This window comes from Orcinus orca, chromosome 19 (genome assembly GCF_937001465.1).
Source record: "Orcinus orca chromosome 19, mOrcOrc1.1, whole genome shotgun sequence".
Classification (NCBI taxonomy): Eukaryota; Metazoa; Chordata; class Mammalia; order Artiodactyla; family Delphinidae; genus Orcinus; species Orcinus orca.
Genome location: NC_064577.1, coordinates 50,557,168 through 50,573,458, shown reverse-complemented (window position 1 = coordinate 50,573,458; position 16,291 = coordinate 50,557,168). Strand labels below are relative to the sequence as shown.

General features: G+C 36.3%; 1 protein-coding gene across 4 annotated transcripts in view; it reads left to right on the top strand.

Annotated features, from left to right (window-relative positions):
* CLTC (clathrin heavy chain) overlaps positions 1-16,291 on the top strand; it is a 66,738-nt gene that overhangs the window by 17,410 nt on the left and 33,037 nt on the right. For all 4 annotated transcript variants that reach the window (XM_033431647.2, XM_033431646.2, XM_004271750.4 and 1 more), the window contains exons 2-10: positions 2,384-2,591; positions 5,293-5,561; positions 6,112-6,273; positions 8,356-8,469; positions 8,895-9,068; positions 11,928-12,125; positions 12,875-13,075; positions 15,499-15,651; positions 16,143-16,265. In XM_033431647.2, coding sequence (XP_033287538.1) covers positions 2,384-2,591; positions 5,293-5,561; positions 6,112-6,273; positions 8,356-8,469; positions 8,895-9,068; positions 11,928-12,125; positions 12,875-13,075; positions 15,499-15,651; positions 16,143-16,265 — 1,602 coding nt within the window. The remainder of the gene's footprint in view (positions 1-2,383; positions 2,592-5,292; positions 5,562-6,111; positions 6,274-8,355; positions 8,470-8,894; positions 9,069-11,927; positions 12,126-12,874; positions 13,076-15,498; positions 15,652-16,142; positions 16,266-16,291) is intronic.

The following is a 16,291-nucleotide window of genomic DNA, read 5'->3' as shown; positions in this document are numbered from 1 at the left end:
TTTTCTGCAAATAAAACAGCTCTGAGGCTGAAGGTCAGTGCTGAATTTTGACAACATGTGCCTTTCTTGCTGCATTTATCTGGAGATCTAGCTGGGAATAAGAAACACATATTTCTTGACTTACCTTTTTTCCTCCTCTTTGCTGCCTTTTCTAATAGTGTTTTCTTCTCTTACAGTTGTCTTGTACCTGCCTCTTATGTGGAGGGGTGAAAAGGAATCTATTAGAATCATTTATGGGTTCAATTAGTAGTGTTTGTGGTCTGCATCCTTGTTTTACTTTTAATTTTACTGTTTGACTAACACTATTTGTTTTTACTTTCTCAGACATTGTAGGATTTAAGCTGTGACAGTTGGGACTCAAAATCGCCTTAGGTGAATGCTTGGTAGTGACTTAGAAGCATAGAATTCTTATTTTACAGAGTAGTCTAGAAGATAACTTGTTGCTTTTACATATATAGTTCTGGGAGCTCTAGGATCTACTGGAATATTTTTTTAATTATTGGAAAGGTAACTATCAATTAAGCTTAAGAGTCTGAGAACTGGTCTACTCAGAAAAACGAATGTACCCACCTCACGTGAAACTAGACGAACAATTTGGTTTGTACAAGGCTTCCTTTAAGCCCACACACAGTGTCTTCATATATTGTTGAGGACCACTTATATTTATCTTCCTCCATTAGTTCTGAAACTAAAAGTCACTAAAAGTTAAAGTTAGGAAGAAATTAAAATTGATAATTCATAAAGTTTTGTTGTAACCAAACTCATATATAAGTTATATATCTCACAGCTTGTGTATTTGCCTTGCACTGCAGCAGATACTTGAGCTTGTACAACTAGTTAATCTTCTACTTTATTACCATGTTTGTGGTAATAGTTAGACAATTGCTTGCCTCCTTGCCCTGGTATTCAGTGACTTAAGTTACTGTAACTATACTTCATAATTGGTTGTGCCTGCAGTCATTGAGGTATAAGAGGGAAGTGAAAGTAAAATGTAGTCTCTTAATCTTATGTTATATCTTTTTGAGATCCTGGTCTGGTTATAGTTAAGCACTATTGGCAGAAGAGTTTGACAAAAGAATTTAAGTTAAATACATTTAATTTGGCTCAGCCAGTCCACAAGAGAGTAGTGACAGTGATGGTCTCTGGGAAGGGAAATAGGCTATCTGGGGAACAAAGGCAGGAGGAAGACTTGATTTTTTTTTTTGCTTCCTGCGCTTTTAAATTTTTGTTTGATTTTGTTCTATGTGAATTTGTTATCTATTGGAGGAAAGGAAAAAAACAAAAAACCCTAGGCTGGTCAAAGCTAAGAAAGCCTTCCGATAGCCTTTGAGTGGTACTTAGTCTATTATACTACATTTAGTCACTCAGAGAAATGACCCACTCTGGTAGAAGTCTTCTTTTAACAAGTGCCTTTTGTTCTTAATACACTTAACTACTTTTCAAAGACCTGCTGTCTTTAGGTCCTATATATTCGCTTAGCAAATACTTTAATAGCTTCTGAGTACACAAAGCAAATCTGATTCCATTATTTTCCTTGTTAAAATCCTTAAGTAGCTTCCTTTACCTATAGAATAAATTCAGAATTCTTACTGGGGTACATTTAGCTTATCAGTCTAGCCCTTGCTTGTGTTTATAACCTTAATTCTCTACTCTGAAAGCCTTTCATAGTCTATGTTCCCAATGTTACAAAAGTACTTACAGTTCCCTTAGCAGACCACACTTTTGTATCTCTAGGCCTTAGCATTTGTTCTTCCTTCTGTTGAGCGTTCACGTTCATTCCCTTGCCTGTAGGCCTCCTTTGACAGGATCTCTTTTTCCTATCTTGGTTTTGGCACTTTTTGCAAAGTATTGTTTGTCTGCTCTGGCTAATCCAAGTTCCTTTAGACCAAGAACCCTGTGAAATTTTTAAATCTCTCATTTTATGCTGTAATTTAATTTTCAGATTCCTGAGGTCCAATGCATATGAACAAGTAACTACTAATTGCTAAAGGGGATTAGAGAGGACAGATGCAGTAGTTCAAAGATCTTAAACCAAGAAGCATTGATTACCTCAGGTCCCTTAACCCATAAAGGCTAGCTCTCAGATGTAGCTCTTTCCTTTATCTTTATATCTATTTATTCTGCCTCTTAGTTGTAAACAGAGGGTTATACATCTCAAGTTACAACTACAAGGTTATAACAAAACAATTGAATGCCATATTTGTTGGAAGAGAGAAGGTCCATTATAGTAATTGCCTCACTTGAATCAATGGAGTTGTCACTGTTGACCTTGAAGCAATAATGGTTAAGTGAGGATTTGTAATGATAACAATACATGAATATCAAGTCTTTCTAATTCGCTTTGTAATATGATTTATTAATATTTTTTGTTTTTTTCCCTCAGCTCCAAAACCTGGGTATAAACCCAGCAAACATCGGCTTCAGTACCCTGACTATGGAGTCAGACAAATTCATCTGCATTAGAGAGAAAGTAGGAGAGCAGGCCCAGGTGGTAATTATTGATATGAATGACCCAAGTAATCCAATTCGAAGACCAATTTCAGCAGACAGCGCCATCATGAATCCAGCCAGCAAAGTAATTGCACTAAAAGGTATAAAAAGATCGTGGGGTTTTTTTCTTAAAACTCTTTTCCATGTATAATTTATTCAAATACAATAATTAGGATCTATTTTTTTAGTATATTGATTAAATTTGGTTAAATAGATCTGCAAAGTTAAAGCTGTTACTGTATTTGATTTTTAACTACTTTCATGACTTACTAGGCATATTTCTGTGAGATGTCTTACTTTCTACGCATAAGATCTACTTGGAAAATTTTAAGTTTTAGATTAAATGAATTTAAATTTTATACCTACAGTGTGATAAGATTGTACTGAAAACATAACTCCATATACAGAAGACATAAGAAATTAGTGATTCATATTCTGGAATAAAATGTACTTTACTAATATTAGCACCTAAACATTGCAGAAGTTTGTTGTGATGATAAACTTGCTCTTCATGCTGTGCCTTTTTTATGCTTCAGGCTTGTGTTTCATTTAGATTATCAAGTTCTAAAAATGGCTTGAATTTACACTCATTTTTAAAAGTGTGTGTGTGTGTATAGGTGGGTATTAAATTTTTGGAATCAACGGTGTTAGAGTTTATTCAGACTAACTTTTTAATTGTCACAACAGGGAACTGTACAGCCTGTCAATCTAAACAGAGTTCAGAGAACCTCATACTCTCTGGGAGTCTATGTTAATTTTTTGCCTTTGAACTATAGACTGAGTGAAATTGACCGTTTAAAACGGGTTTTTAAGAGGGCTAGGTAACAAACTGGCTGAATCTGAAAGGCACATTTAATTGCCTATTTTTTGCTTTGTCGTTTTTCTTCTCGGTTGTAGGAGGAAGAGTTCAGATTCCTAGTAATTTCTTGATAAATTTGTGGGTGACTTGTTAGAGGTGCTGAAGTATTTAAATAGACTTTTAAATACATTTTTTTCCCACCTGATTTATACTTTGTATTTAGTAGTAACTCTGGTTGGAGATTAAATTGGTTGGCTGAGGGTCGGGGGGCAAGCATATTCAAACAAATAAGTCTCCATTACATATCCAAGATAGGAGTTGATCTCATCTCAAGGAAAGATGGTCCAGCTTTTACCTGGGATACTTGCTTTGTGGCAGTGATCTATTATTTGCTTCCATTAAACAATACATATTATACTTTAAGGTATTAAGCTCCCTTCAGCCTCCTTAAAGAATTTAAATTCAACTGCTTAGCAGCTCTCACACCTCTATTAAAAGGCCATCGTTTTAATTTTCTCAAAATTCTTTGCTATTTTTAATGTTATTGTTATTTTATCACATTTCTTAATGCTTTCTTATGTGTGCAGATGGTGAGTTATCTTAAATTAGATTGTATTAGTTATTGTCCTGTTCTATAAAAAGAATAAATTGAAATGATTTGTGCCTGTATGTCTACATTACAGAGTTAAGCTGTCATCCCTGCCCTCCTCCCGAAACCACCCCACCAACCCCTTTCATGTAAAGAATAAAATGTATAATTAACTAGGGGTTGGGGAAGACAGCAGAGGAAAGTACGTCATTCCCAAATACTGCTTCCCTCTGAATCCAGTTTCAAATCCCTTGGTTTCTTTTTATAAACAGGACTATAACTCTCACAATTGTTCAAGTCTGGTCGTGGTTTACATATTGTGTGGGATGGGAATAACATTCTTCGTTTTATGGAAGAAGCTTTTACCCATGTAGTAATTAGGAAGGGTCGTGGTACAAAGCTGTATGTTTTGTGTCCCGTCCCATCCCTCTCTCCACCCCCACTCTCACCCCCATACTATCTTATAATTTTTGTTCTTCAGGAGCCAGATTCTCTATGGCTCAGTAATGGAGTTTTCCTTAGTCTCCAAGGACTAATCTGAATTAGATAGCCTAGTGTCAGCCGTGGGCTTTTGACCTCTAGTCATTTAAACCAAATCACTTTTCGGACTGTGATGGATTTCAAATTATAAGTACAAGCCTTTGCATCTGACTCAGTGAACTGTTAACATTCAAGGCAAATTTCATCCTTCTTTTGCTAAATGTTTGCTGTCTTAATTGGATGAAGCTTGAATTTTGTTCTTAGCTCTAGTATATTAACATCTGAAACTGTCCTCCTTTGTCTCCCTCTCCTTTTCTCCAGCACCCCTACCTTCCCTTTGTATCTTAAACCAACTAAACGTAGCATGCACTTCTCTTATGTGCTAGTGGTACAAGGTAGAGTTGAAGTATATCCTCTTCCAAAGAGAAGTTTCCACGAGATTTAGTTGAATGGTGGGGGGGTGGGGGTGGGGCGGGGAAGGCTGCCTTTTAAAAAGTAGACATTTTCCCCATGTGCTTGAATCAGATTTGCTTTGTTCTGTGTACCTACCACTAACTCACTTTATGGGTAAGCATTCTTAATTAAGCATGAAGATTACAACTTGTTTTCCATTGTTAAGTGAGCTGTTCTTTAGACTCATTTTTAGTTGAGATTTAGAATTCTCTGGAAGTCATACTGTCTGTTTAAAATGTCTTGATTAGAGGTGATAGAGTTTTTGCGTCACAGTTAGGTGTAGACTACCCAGTTTCAGCTATCTCTTCAATGGTTGCTAGTCTGTCAGTGTGACTTCTGTAGTTGGTTATTAGTCTCATGATAGAACCATTTTGTTTGGCGGTTACAGATTTTGCTGCAGAGAGAGTCTAGTCTAGCTAGATATTAATTTATCCTGAACTTTGCTTTCTTAGTGATTCATAATTCTTAATTTTGTTTTTAGCTGGGAAAACTCTTCAGATATTTAACATTGAAATGAAAAGTAAAATGAAGGCCCATACCATGACCGATGATGTCACCTTCTGGAAATGGATCTCTTTGAATACGGTTGCTCTTGTTACGGACAATGCAGTTTATCATTGGAGTATGGAAGGAGAGTCTCAGCCGGTGAAAATGTTTGATCGTCATTCTAGCCTTGCAGGGTGCCAGATTATCAATTATCGTACTGATGCAAAGCAAAAGTGGTTACTTCTGACTGGCATATCTGCACAGGTAACATTTTTCTAGTTTTTAATAAAGAAAAGGTTTAGAGAATTAATGGGCTCAGAATGCAGTTTATTTTGAAATTAGGTTGTCTTTGCAAATCTGATTTATTTTGGAAGACTGTTTTTTTTTCTTCCTTTTTTTTTGTTTTTAGGAAATAGAGGTTGCTGGCTTAATGCTTTTATACTAACATACAGTTCAGAGTACTCTTACCAAGGTGTTTTTAGGTCTTATTTGCAGGTTGAGTGGATAATGAGTTCCTGTATGAATGATTTGGAATTTATTGTGGATATTTACTGCAAAATGAGTACTCCTATATCTTTCTTTTTTTAAAGATAGTGTAAAGAGATGGTTGTATATGAGGCACATTTTAAACATTCATGTTAACGCTTTAATAAGAGAGTGTTTGCAGCTAAATTTTAAATTAAGAGGTATCAAATCTACATTGAGAGACTAACAAGGAATTGTAAATTCTTGTAAGGCATTCTAGTTATTTCAGTAGTTGTTGAATCTGGGAGTTATTGGGTCCCCAAATTTTATTCTGCTTGATCTTTTGTAGCAAAATCGTGTGGTAGGAGCTATGCAGTTATATTCTGTAGATAGGAAAGTGTCTCAGCCCATTGAAGGACATGCGGCTAGCTTCGCACAGTTTAAGATGGAAGGAAATGCAGAAGAATCGACGTTATTTTGTTTTGCAGTACGGGGTCAAGCTGGAGGGAAGGTAAGTTTTGCCTTTGGAAATTGTTTTAGTGAGAACTTATCTTTTTTGTTTTTCTGTTACTAATTAATTTGTTACCTAATTTCAAAATAGTTTTCTCCCTTTCTTGCTAATTTGTTTTTAACATTCAGATTTGTGGTGACTTAATTTGTTTCAATTCTGTTTCTAGTGATACTTGTCCAAAATGAATGTTCTTTAACAACTTATTTGTATCAGCTGTTTATAGTAAGACTTTATTTTCATTGCCTTTACCAAAGGCCTTAATTTGATGTTTTTCAACTTTACTGTGCATAAGAATCACTAGGGTGGCTAAAATGTACATTTGTGTGCCTTCCATCTAGAGAGTCTGATTCAGTAAGTGGAGCTCATAATGTGCATTTTAAAAGCTCTAGGTGACTAGATAGAATGTGGACCACAATTTCAGTACCATTGCCTTAAATCAGAGCTTCTCAACGCTGACTATACATTGAAATCACCTGGACAAATTGAAGTACTTTGTAAGGTTCTTAGTTTCAGACAACAGAAACAGGGTGTGCTTGATTAGAGCATAAAAAATTGAATGAAAGGATAATGGATAGTTTTCAATAGCTAGGAAGGTTAAGAACCAAGCTTGGAAAATTAGGAGGAATAAGGGAGAATGGGCAGCAGCCAAAAGTCCTGACACAGAACTCTGTGGACCTGCTGCTGCTATGATTGCACTGCTGGATGCCACAGTTAGCACTGCTGCCCCTGGAAACTCAGTTTGACTGCTTTTCTCATTGCCATAGCAGAATCTCTGAAGTCTTAATATTTTTCCATGCTAAGTAGTTTTTAAAAATCAAGACAGAGATTGCCTAAAATATGGTAATCAATAGCCTTTAAGCTGGATGGCTAGTCATCCTAGTTAAGGATGAGACCACCCTAATAACTTTCATATGGTTATATATCTTGGAAACGGAATTATTTATTGTTTTAGTCCATTCTTGACATGACTAAGCAAAATATATAATACTCTTTCATTGACATTATTTGCTTTCTCTTGCCTCGCTCACTGATGTGAAGCATCGGACATTTAAAATCAGAATGTTCTCATCCAAATTTGTGAGGTGTATGTGATTAGAGCGACAACTCAGCCAGCTTAAGTGCATACTTACCTAAAGTGCATACTTTAGAGTAGGTGTGGGCAGAGAAGAATTTAACAACTTAAGTTAGATTTCTATTTGGAAAAACTAAATTATAATCAAAAGCCCTTTTGTGGATATTGTTTCACCATTCTTAATTTAAAGTAGATTGAGGTGTGATTGAGCTATTCAACCAACTTTTTAAAATTTTTATCTTGAAATAATACATATTATTCATAGGAAGCTGCAAAGACAGTACAGAGAAATCCCATGCCCTTTACCTAGTTTACCCCAAAGGTTACATAGCGATGTAGTACAGTAGATAAACCAGAAGTTGACATTGGTTCAATTGTGTCATTTTATCATGAATAGATTCAAGGTACATACTATTCCGTCACCACAAAGATTTCCCTCTTGCTACCCCTTTACAGTCACAACCACTTACCTCTCCCTTACCATCTTTAACTCCTGAAAATCACTAATACTCTCCATTACTAGAATTTTGTCTCTTCAAGAATGCTATGTAGGGCTTCCTTGGTGGCGCAGTGGTTGAGAGTCCACCTGCCAATGCAGGGGACGTGGGTTCGTGCCCTGGTCCGGGAGGATCCCGCGTGCCGCGGAGCGGCTGGGCCCGTGAGCCATGGCCTCTGGGCCTGCGCGTCCGGAGCCTGTGCTCCGCGGCGGGAGAGGCCACAGCAGTGAGAGGCCCGCGTACCGCAAAAAAAAAAAAAAAAAAAGAATGCTATGTAAATAGAATCATATAGTATGTGATCTTCTGAGAGTGCCTTTTTTGTGTGTGTTCTCACGGGGCACAGTGTCCGTGAACGTTCATTTTATTACTGAGGAGTTCCATGGTATGGTTGTACCATATAGTTTAATGTTCACCTATCATAGGACATTTTGGTTGTTTTTAGTTTGGGGCTACAAATAAAGCTGCTATGGTCCTTTTAGCATTTGATCATAAGTTTTATTTTCTTTTGAACAGCTACATATCATTGAAGTTGGCACACCACCTACAGGGAACCAACCCTTTCCAAAGAAGGCAGTGGATGTTTTCTTTCCCCCAGAAGCACAAAATGACTTTCCTGTTGCAATGCAGGTATTTTAAGCAAAACAAATGAACTTAAAATCTCTCCTCTTAACACAATTCAAAAACTACAACTGATAGTCAATATAATTTAAGTGGTACCTTTACTCAAAAATAGTTTGTTAGTGAAACTTCGTAAAGTAATACTCTTTCTTTAATGTAATATATAAATTGGGTTATCCCAGGTTGTTCAATGTGATGTTTTTCTCTTTTATCTTATACAATTTATTAATATTCTTGTGTTTTATGTAAGAGCTTGGGATCTCCCATATTTGAATTTGCTGTAAAAATGAGGAAACCATAAATACTAGCTTTTAATTTTTCATGTAAGCCTCTTGTCAAAGTTCTAGAATTTCACCATCTCTAAAATGGAATTGGACTAAATTTTCTGTTTATAGATTCATTATTTTACTGAACTGTTGATTTTCTTTATACAGATCAGTGAAAAGCATGACGTAGTATTCTTGATTACTAAGTATGGTTATATCCACCTGTATGATCTTGAGACTGGTACCTGCATCTACATGAATAGAATCAGTGGAGAAACAATCTTTGTCACTGCACCTCATGAAGCCACAGCTGGAATAATTGGAGTAAACAGAAAGGGACAAGTAAGGAAACCTTGAAAATTAAATTAAGTGATAAAATAAAATAGCACTTCTTAGTGTTAGCTTTTTTCAAAAAGTAAATGGTAACTTTGGATGTCAGAAAATAATATATACCTAAAAATGCAGAAGCATATGATAATAGTCTCTCTTTAACACTGTCTCAGAGAAACTATTTGGCATACAGTATAGCCACCTAGGATTGTGTGTGTGTCTCTATTATCAAGAGAAGTAACTCTTCATGCAAAGAAACTAGTAGGGTCACATTTGACAGACTGTGTACTTTTTTTTTTTGGCTGCACCTTGCGGCCTGTGGGATCTTAGTTACCTGTCCAGGGATTGAAGCCGGACTCCAGCAGTGAAAGCGCCAAGTCCTAACCACTGGACCAACGGGAATTCCGAGATTGTATACTTTTTATAGGGGTTTTCTTCCTATGATCTCTCTAAGACAAATTATCAACTACAAGGAAAAGAATTCTTCTTACATCTTTTTCCCTACCTCTTTAATTATTACTAAATGTTTAATGTTGGAAGGTGATATGTTACAGTAGCTATGATATGTTCAGTGAGGGTACTTGAAAAGTTATCCAATTAGGGAGTATATTAGCTGTTCTGAATTTGTCACATTTGACATACCTCCTCATACCACCTAACACAAGTGATCCTTTTTCTGTGTTTTAGTGTTTTAATGTAATTTAAAATATACCAGGAAGTATCTTTTTCCCTAAAAAAAAAAATGGTTAAATTTTCAAAAACAGTACTGTTACTGGCCTTGCCTTTTACTAGTTTTCCTCCAAATTAGTATTTTCCCTAGATGGTAAGCAAAAGAAGTAGATAGGTTTTTTCTCCTTTATTCTGTTAATTTCCAGAAAATGGTATGTATATGAAGAGAGAAATACTCTAGAGAAAGAGAGTCTTCCCCTACTTACGCATCCTCTCCCTCAATTCCACAGCTGGTTAGGTGCTTCTGCTCTATGTCCCCAGATCTTAGGTAGCCCTCTTCATGGCACTTACCACAATGAATTACAGTTGTTTCAGTCACTGTTCTCCCTTAGGAAAGGGGCTTTTCTTTGTTTAATTGTATTTCTACACCAGTCAGTGTCTGGCACAAAAGCTACTTTAAAAATTCAGTAGCGTTCATCTATTCAGTTGCATGTGTCTCTCTTGGAAAAATCAAGAATGAATGGGTCTTTTGGTGAACTAGGTTAGTGATAATTTTATAATGATAAATTTGTTAAGCCAGAGACTACTGTTTTTTGGGGGTTTTTTTGAGACTATTATTTGAACTAAAGTATCTTGCATAATTTTACCATATATATTTAATATTCATAACTTTAATTCTGGGAACTTACTGATTGTTTTCCTCCCCTTCCCCCCACAAATTTTCTGTGCCAGCTGCTTTGAATAAGAAGGTGAATGTTTACAGTAACCTTTAGGCTTCAGGGCTTTACTCTTTTGATCAGAGCCAACCAACTATAGCTGGACCTATGCCCTGAAGGAATGAGTGTGTGGTTTCTGTTGGTTGAAAAATCAAAAGTGATCAAGATGACATTGTTGCCAATATGTAGCTTACATTCTGAACTTGGTAGAACAGAGTACTTTAGAAGATACAGGAACCTTCTTAGAAGTACAGGAACCTTCTTTGTCCCCTGTAGATCTTAAGTACTGGTTTCTAGAAATCTGCTAGTACAGTCTAAAAGTAGGATAAAGATGAAACTGGTTTGGTGTTTGGGGAAGACTACAGAAAGTATAGTTAGAAGCGGGTGTGTTCATCTCCCTTATTTTTCCTAGGAGGTAAGTATTAAATTAAAGGTGGGTGGAATGCAAATGACTATAAAGAAAGTAATTCTTCCTTTTTTTAAAAGGTGTGTCTTAATACGGAGTAGAGTGACACATTGCAGATATAAGATGTCCTAAGCTTTTGGCGATGGGGGTCAGATCTGTAGAAATGAAAGAATTTCGGAGGTTAAAATTTTTTTACTTTCCTCAAAAGGAATAATAGAACAGGCAAATCGATATTACCTATCTGTTTGGTTATTGAGTTCTCATTTATTTAACAAATATTAAGCATTTACTTTGTGCTAAACACTGCCTGGTGCTAATAATACAATTAAACAAAGATAAGTCCCTTTCCTTATGTGGAATAGTGACTGAGAAACACTTAGATGAGAAATAATAGTATGAGAACTGCTGTTAGGGGTAATATAAGTAGTTTACTGGGATGTATACCCGCTCTGGTGTTGGGGAGAGGAATGGATGCATAGTGAAGGGCTCCCTTTCTCTTTGGCAATTGACAGGAATTCAGCTTTTAAGCAGTGTTCTGTGACTTATTAGGAGGACTGAGGGTAGATAATTGTTCTTCAAAAAGAAGCAATTAGAAGTTCCTCTTCACTGGTGCCACATTTATTAAGTACCTACTGTATACCTTGCAGTATATAAGGTGCCTGAGGATTCAGTGGTCCTCCCCTCATTGAGTATATAATCTGGACTCTGGGAATGTAAATGTAATTAACATTACTGAAAAATACTAGAGTTAGAAGGAATGTACCTTAAACTTCTTCCAGGTGAACTCATACCATGTTAAGAATGAATGAATGGTAGCAAAGCAGTTAGAGTTTGGACAGTATGAAGTGGGGAGTTATTTATATTATAAGATGGCCATATTTTAGGAACCCGCAAATAGCTTAGTACCCTTTAGTCTTTTCTGCCCTCTTTTTTTTTCTTTTTTCTTTTAATGGCAATAAGAAAGCAGCTGTCTCAGTTTTATTACCTTTGTGACTCAGTAGTCATCAGCTCTAAATGGATTTGGTTTCACTGATGCTCACATGAACACATTGCAGCTATTCATTAGATCTTAAATTGCAGGTTCTCTCAGTATGTGTGGAAGAAGAAAACATAATTCCTTATATCACCAATGTCCTACAAAATCCTGATTTGGCCCTGAGAATGGCTGTACGTAACAACTTGGCTGGTGCTGAAGAACTCTTTGCCCGGAAATTTAATGCTCTTTTCGCCCAGGGAAATTACTCAGAGGCAGCAAAGGTGGCTGCTAATGCACCAAAGGTAAATAGTTATGAAAGTGAAGTTGCCATGATTGGATTAATGCTAATATGCTCTATTTCTAATACTGTTAGTTAGAACTAGAACCAGTTTCCACAGAGAAACTAACCTTTTTTAGGATGTGTTTTCCAGTAGAATGAGTTACTTGTCAGTACCTCTAGATTTAATTACTTTTCTGTGCTCTAGATTTGGGTAGCTTTTTAAAACCCAGGATGTCAGAATGATATATAGATCTAACAAGCTGTGATTTACATAGATGTAATACTGTTTAGTTACTCAGTTGTTATACTGTTTGATCTTATCTGTGATAGCTACTGATTTTATTTCTAAGAGTTGAAAATTAAACAAATCCTGTTCAATTTATGGTAGGAAGAGTTGTCTCAAGTTGAGCTGAATTTATCCTCATCACCTTTGTATTATGTTGGACTGAATTAACACCTTACTCCCTGAGCAGTGTAATGAAATTTCCACTTAACCTAATGTGAACCTGGAATAATATCTAGTTGTAACTATTATTGTCTTACCCATTGACATTATTATAATTAGGTTGGTATGTTCCTGATTCAGGATAATCTCATAACATTGAACCAGAAGTGTGACTGAATCTTTACTATTCAATATATTGAAGATTTGAGGTTTGGTTTTAGTAGATGGAATCATGCCTTTAAAATTGACTTAAGAGACCCATGGAGTTATTAGTGTGATGTTGGATCAGCTTTAAAAGGAGTCTGTAACATTTCTGTTTCTTAAAGGGAATCCTTCGTACCCCAGACACCATCCGTCGGTTCCAGAGTGTCCCAGCTCAGCCAGGTCAAACTTCTCCCCTACTTCAGTACTTTGGAATCCTTTTGGACCAGGGCCAGCTAAACAAATATGAATCCTTAGAACTGTGTAGGCCTGTACTTCAGCAAGGGCGGAAACAGCTTTTGGAGAAATGGTTAAAAGAAGATAAGGTATATTAACTTCTGTTAACATATTTTTGCTTTGATTAAATACTATGTTAGCAAGTTAAAAACATAGGCTGTGCCAGAACGTCTCCATCCATTATTTATTGCTTGTAGGAATAGAACAAGAATAAACATTGCATGAGATGCATAAACTTGTTTCCTTTTGAAAATGTATTTATTTTGTGGCATGTTGAGGGTAGGATATCTATTTTAAAATGGAATCCAGGATTACTTGCTTGGTGGTTAAAACTACTAATCTGGAAGCAAATTGCTATCCTTTTGCTTTAGGAAAAGCTTAGTGTGAGATGCTTTGCGCATTCATATTTGTCAACGTATGTAACACTCACTTGGACCTAAGAATGTATTCCTTTCTCCCACATCCCACACTTGATATGCCCAGTAGTTTCAACCATACAACATCATATCTTTTCTTGTAGAACTTCCCAGGTATCAAAACTGTGATATTTGCTGCTAGTAGCCATGTTTGGGTGTGCAAGGGAAACATGTTATATAAAACGTTGGCTCGGAAATACGTTAACAAGACAGCAGGGCTGTCTAATTAGCAGTTATACAGATTCCCAAAGAGATTTCACAGAATGTTAATTGGCATTACATGAAAAAATATTTAACTTAGTTTCTTGAAATTATTTAACTATAAATCTTTAAAAACTGTTGTTAACCAGCTTTCTTTACTGTAAGATTTCTCTATGCCTTTTAAATTCACTCAGTACTTACTAATTTCTTTTTACATAGAGTATCTAATGGTATTATGTTTTCTGGAGCACATTATGGAAAATGTGGCTTATTTGTAAGGCAACTAACAAGTTTAAACAATCCTTTAGTGGTATTATTCCTTTCATACCACCATAGAAAGCCTTTCTCCACAAAGTGGCAATATTGAATTGCCATGTCTTATGCCAGTGTCAAGAACTGAGGTGGTACTCTTTATAGCACTCTGAGTAGTGAATAACTTTTAATGTTAGACCTTTTGGCTTTAGTGTTATGTTGGTTATATTTTTACATTACTAATTGTAAGTCCTTGTTTCTTGACCCAGCTTCTGGCAGTCTTATAGGATATTGGAGGATAGTACTTCGGAGTTGGGATGCTTGGACAGGAGTCTGCTGAAGAATAGTTACTAGCCACATAGCGAGTATTTGAGGTCCATCCTAATTGCTTAAGATAAGGGAGGATGGGAACAACCAAGGTAACTGAGTTGACCAATATAAGTGTGAAAGCTTTTTGGGTATCATTACCTTTTTTGGCGAATGGTCACATAGGATTCATTTGTGGTAAAAAGGACACTGGTCAACTCTTCATTAGTTAGCGTGTTTGGTTGAGAGGTGTAGACTCTGAGAGAACTTCTCATTGAATGTCGGTGATAATCATAGAAAATCAACTCTAGTATATAAAGCAGAACTCTTTTAGAGAAGCTGCTTTCCAGATTGGGCAGCTGACTAAGGCAGGTTGAATAGTACAGAGGAGGGTATCTGCATGTATACCACCTAAAAATTCTAAAATTTTTATCTGTTTGACCTCTTGAAATTAATGTCCTGCTTTATAACCTTAAATCCAAAAATCAAGAAGATAATGAAGCTTAGATCCTTCAGACATACAGATTATACCCTAATTTTAGTAATGGTCTTTATGGTAAGCCTCATCTGGCTCCTTAAATATCAGATTTTCATTTCATAACATTACATTAGGAGCTGCATTATTCTTGAAAAATTAAGACCATGTGGGTCTGATATCTGAAAACTCTCAATAGTTAGAGGAGCAAGATTCTGCTTTTTAAGTATTTATATTCCTAACAAGGTAATTGGTAGTATCTGTACATGTGAAGTCTTGGTGGGTTTTTATCCTTGATTAAGTAGAATGTGTGGAGAATTCTGAGTTATTGCTGTGAATACAAAATCAAGAGTCTTGGGCTTCCCTGGTGGCGCAGTGGTTAAGAGTCCGCCTGCCAATGCAGGGGACACAAGTTCGAGCCCTGGTCCGGGAAGATCCCATATGCCGTGGAGCAACTAAGCCCGTGTGCCACAACTACTGAGCCTGCACTCTAGAGCCCACGAGCCACAACTACTGAAGCCCGTGCGCCTAGAACTCGTGCTCCGTAATAGGAGAAGCCACCTCAATGAGAAGCCCGTGCTCCACAACGAAGAGTAGCCCCTGCTCTTCGCAACTAGAGAAAGCCTGCACGTGGCAACGAAGACAACACAGCCAAAAATAAATACATTAATTAATTAATTAATTAATTAAAAAATCAAGAGTCTTTATAACCACAACCCCTGCATATTTATAATACATTCTGGGACAACTGAGAAACTAAGTGCCTGTCATGTTAGTTTTTATTTATATTGGAAGTAGTGTCAATTGCTGATTTATACAGCAGCTCATGGCTTACTAAACAGCCTCTTTTTCCTTTGGACAGCTGGAATGCTCTGAAGAACTGGGAGACCTTGTGAAATCTGTGGACCCTACATTGGCACTTAGTGTGTACCTAAGGGCTAATGTGCCAAATAAAGTCATTCAGTGCTTTGCAGAAACAGGTCAAGTCCAGAAGATTGTTTTATATGCTAAAAAAGTGAGTTCAATGAAACAGATTCTCCACATAAATTCATTAAAACATTAAGAGAGAAATTAGCTTATAGTAACTCTCAGTGACTTTAATAGTGAATTTCCTTAAATATTTATAATTACTTGGAAAAGTATAAAAATGCTGTTATGGCTCGCATATAGAATTACACTTCAAAATGGAGACAGTTACTCTTGCATGGCTTATAGAATTTAAGCTGCTAGGGCATGTTTAACCTGTTAGAACAGATTTTTTTGGTGGTCAATGAGACTGAATAAGCCAATTATAAAAATGTATAGCTATTTGTTCAAATATGTTATCACCAAGGTGTCTATTTGTCTTGTATAAACCAAGATCAAATTGAGCATCTAAGTTAAAACTGAATTTGTATTTTCACCATTAGCTCTGTCTGTAGTAGCAAGATTCTATTGCAGAAAAAGCCTTTAAATGATATAAAAATTGAACTTTGTAGCAGGGCTTAAGTTTTTGTCTCTTTGTAGGTTGGATATACTCCAGACTGGATCTTTCTGCTGAGAAATGTTATGCGAATCAGTCCAGATCAGGGGCAGCAGTTTGCTCAAATGTTAGTTCAGGATGAAGAACCTCTTGCTGATATTACACAGGTAAAGGAGTTAAAATGTATTTTGTA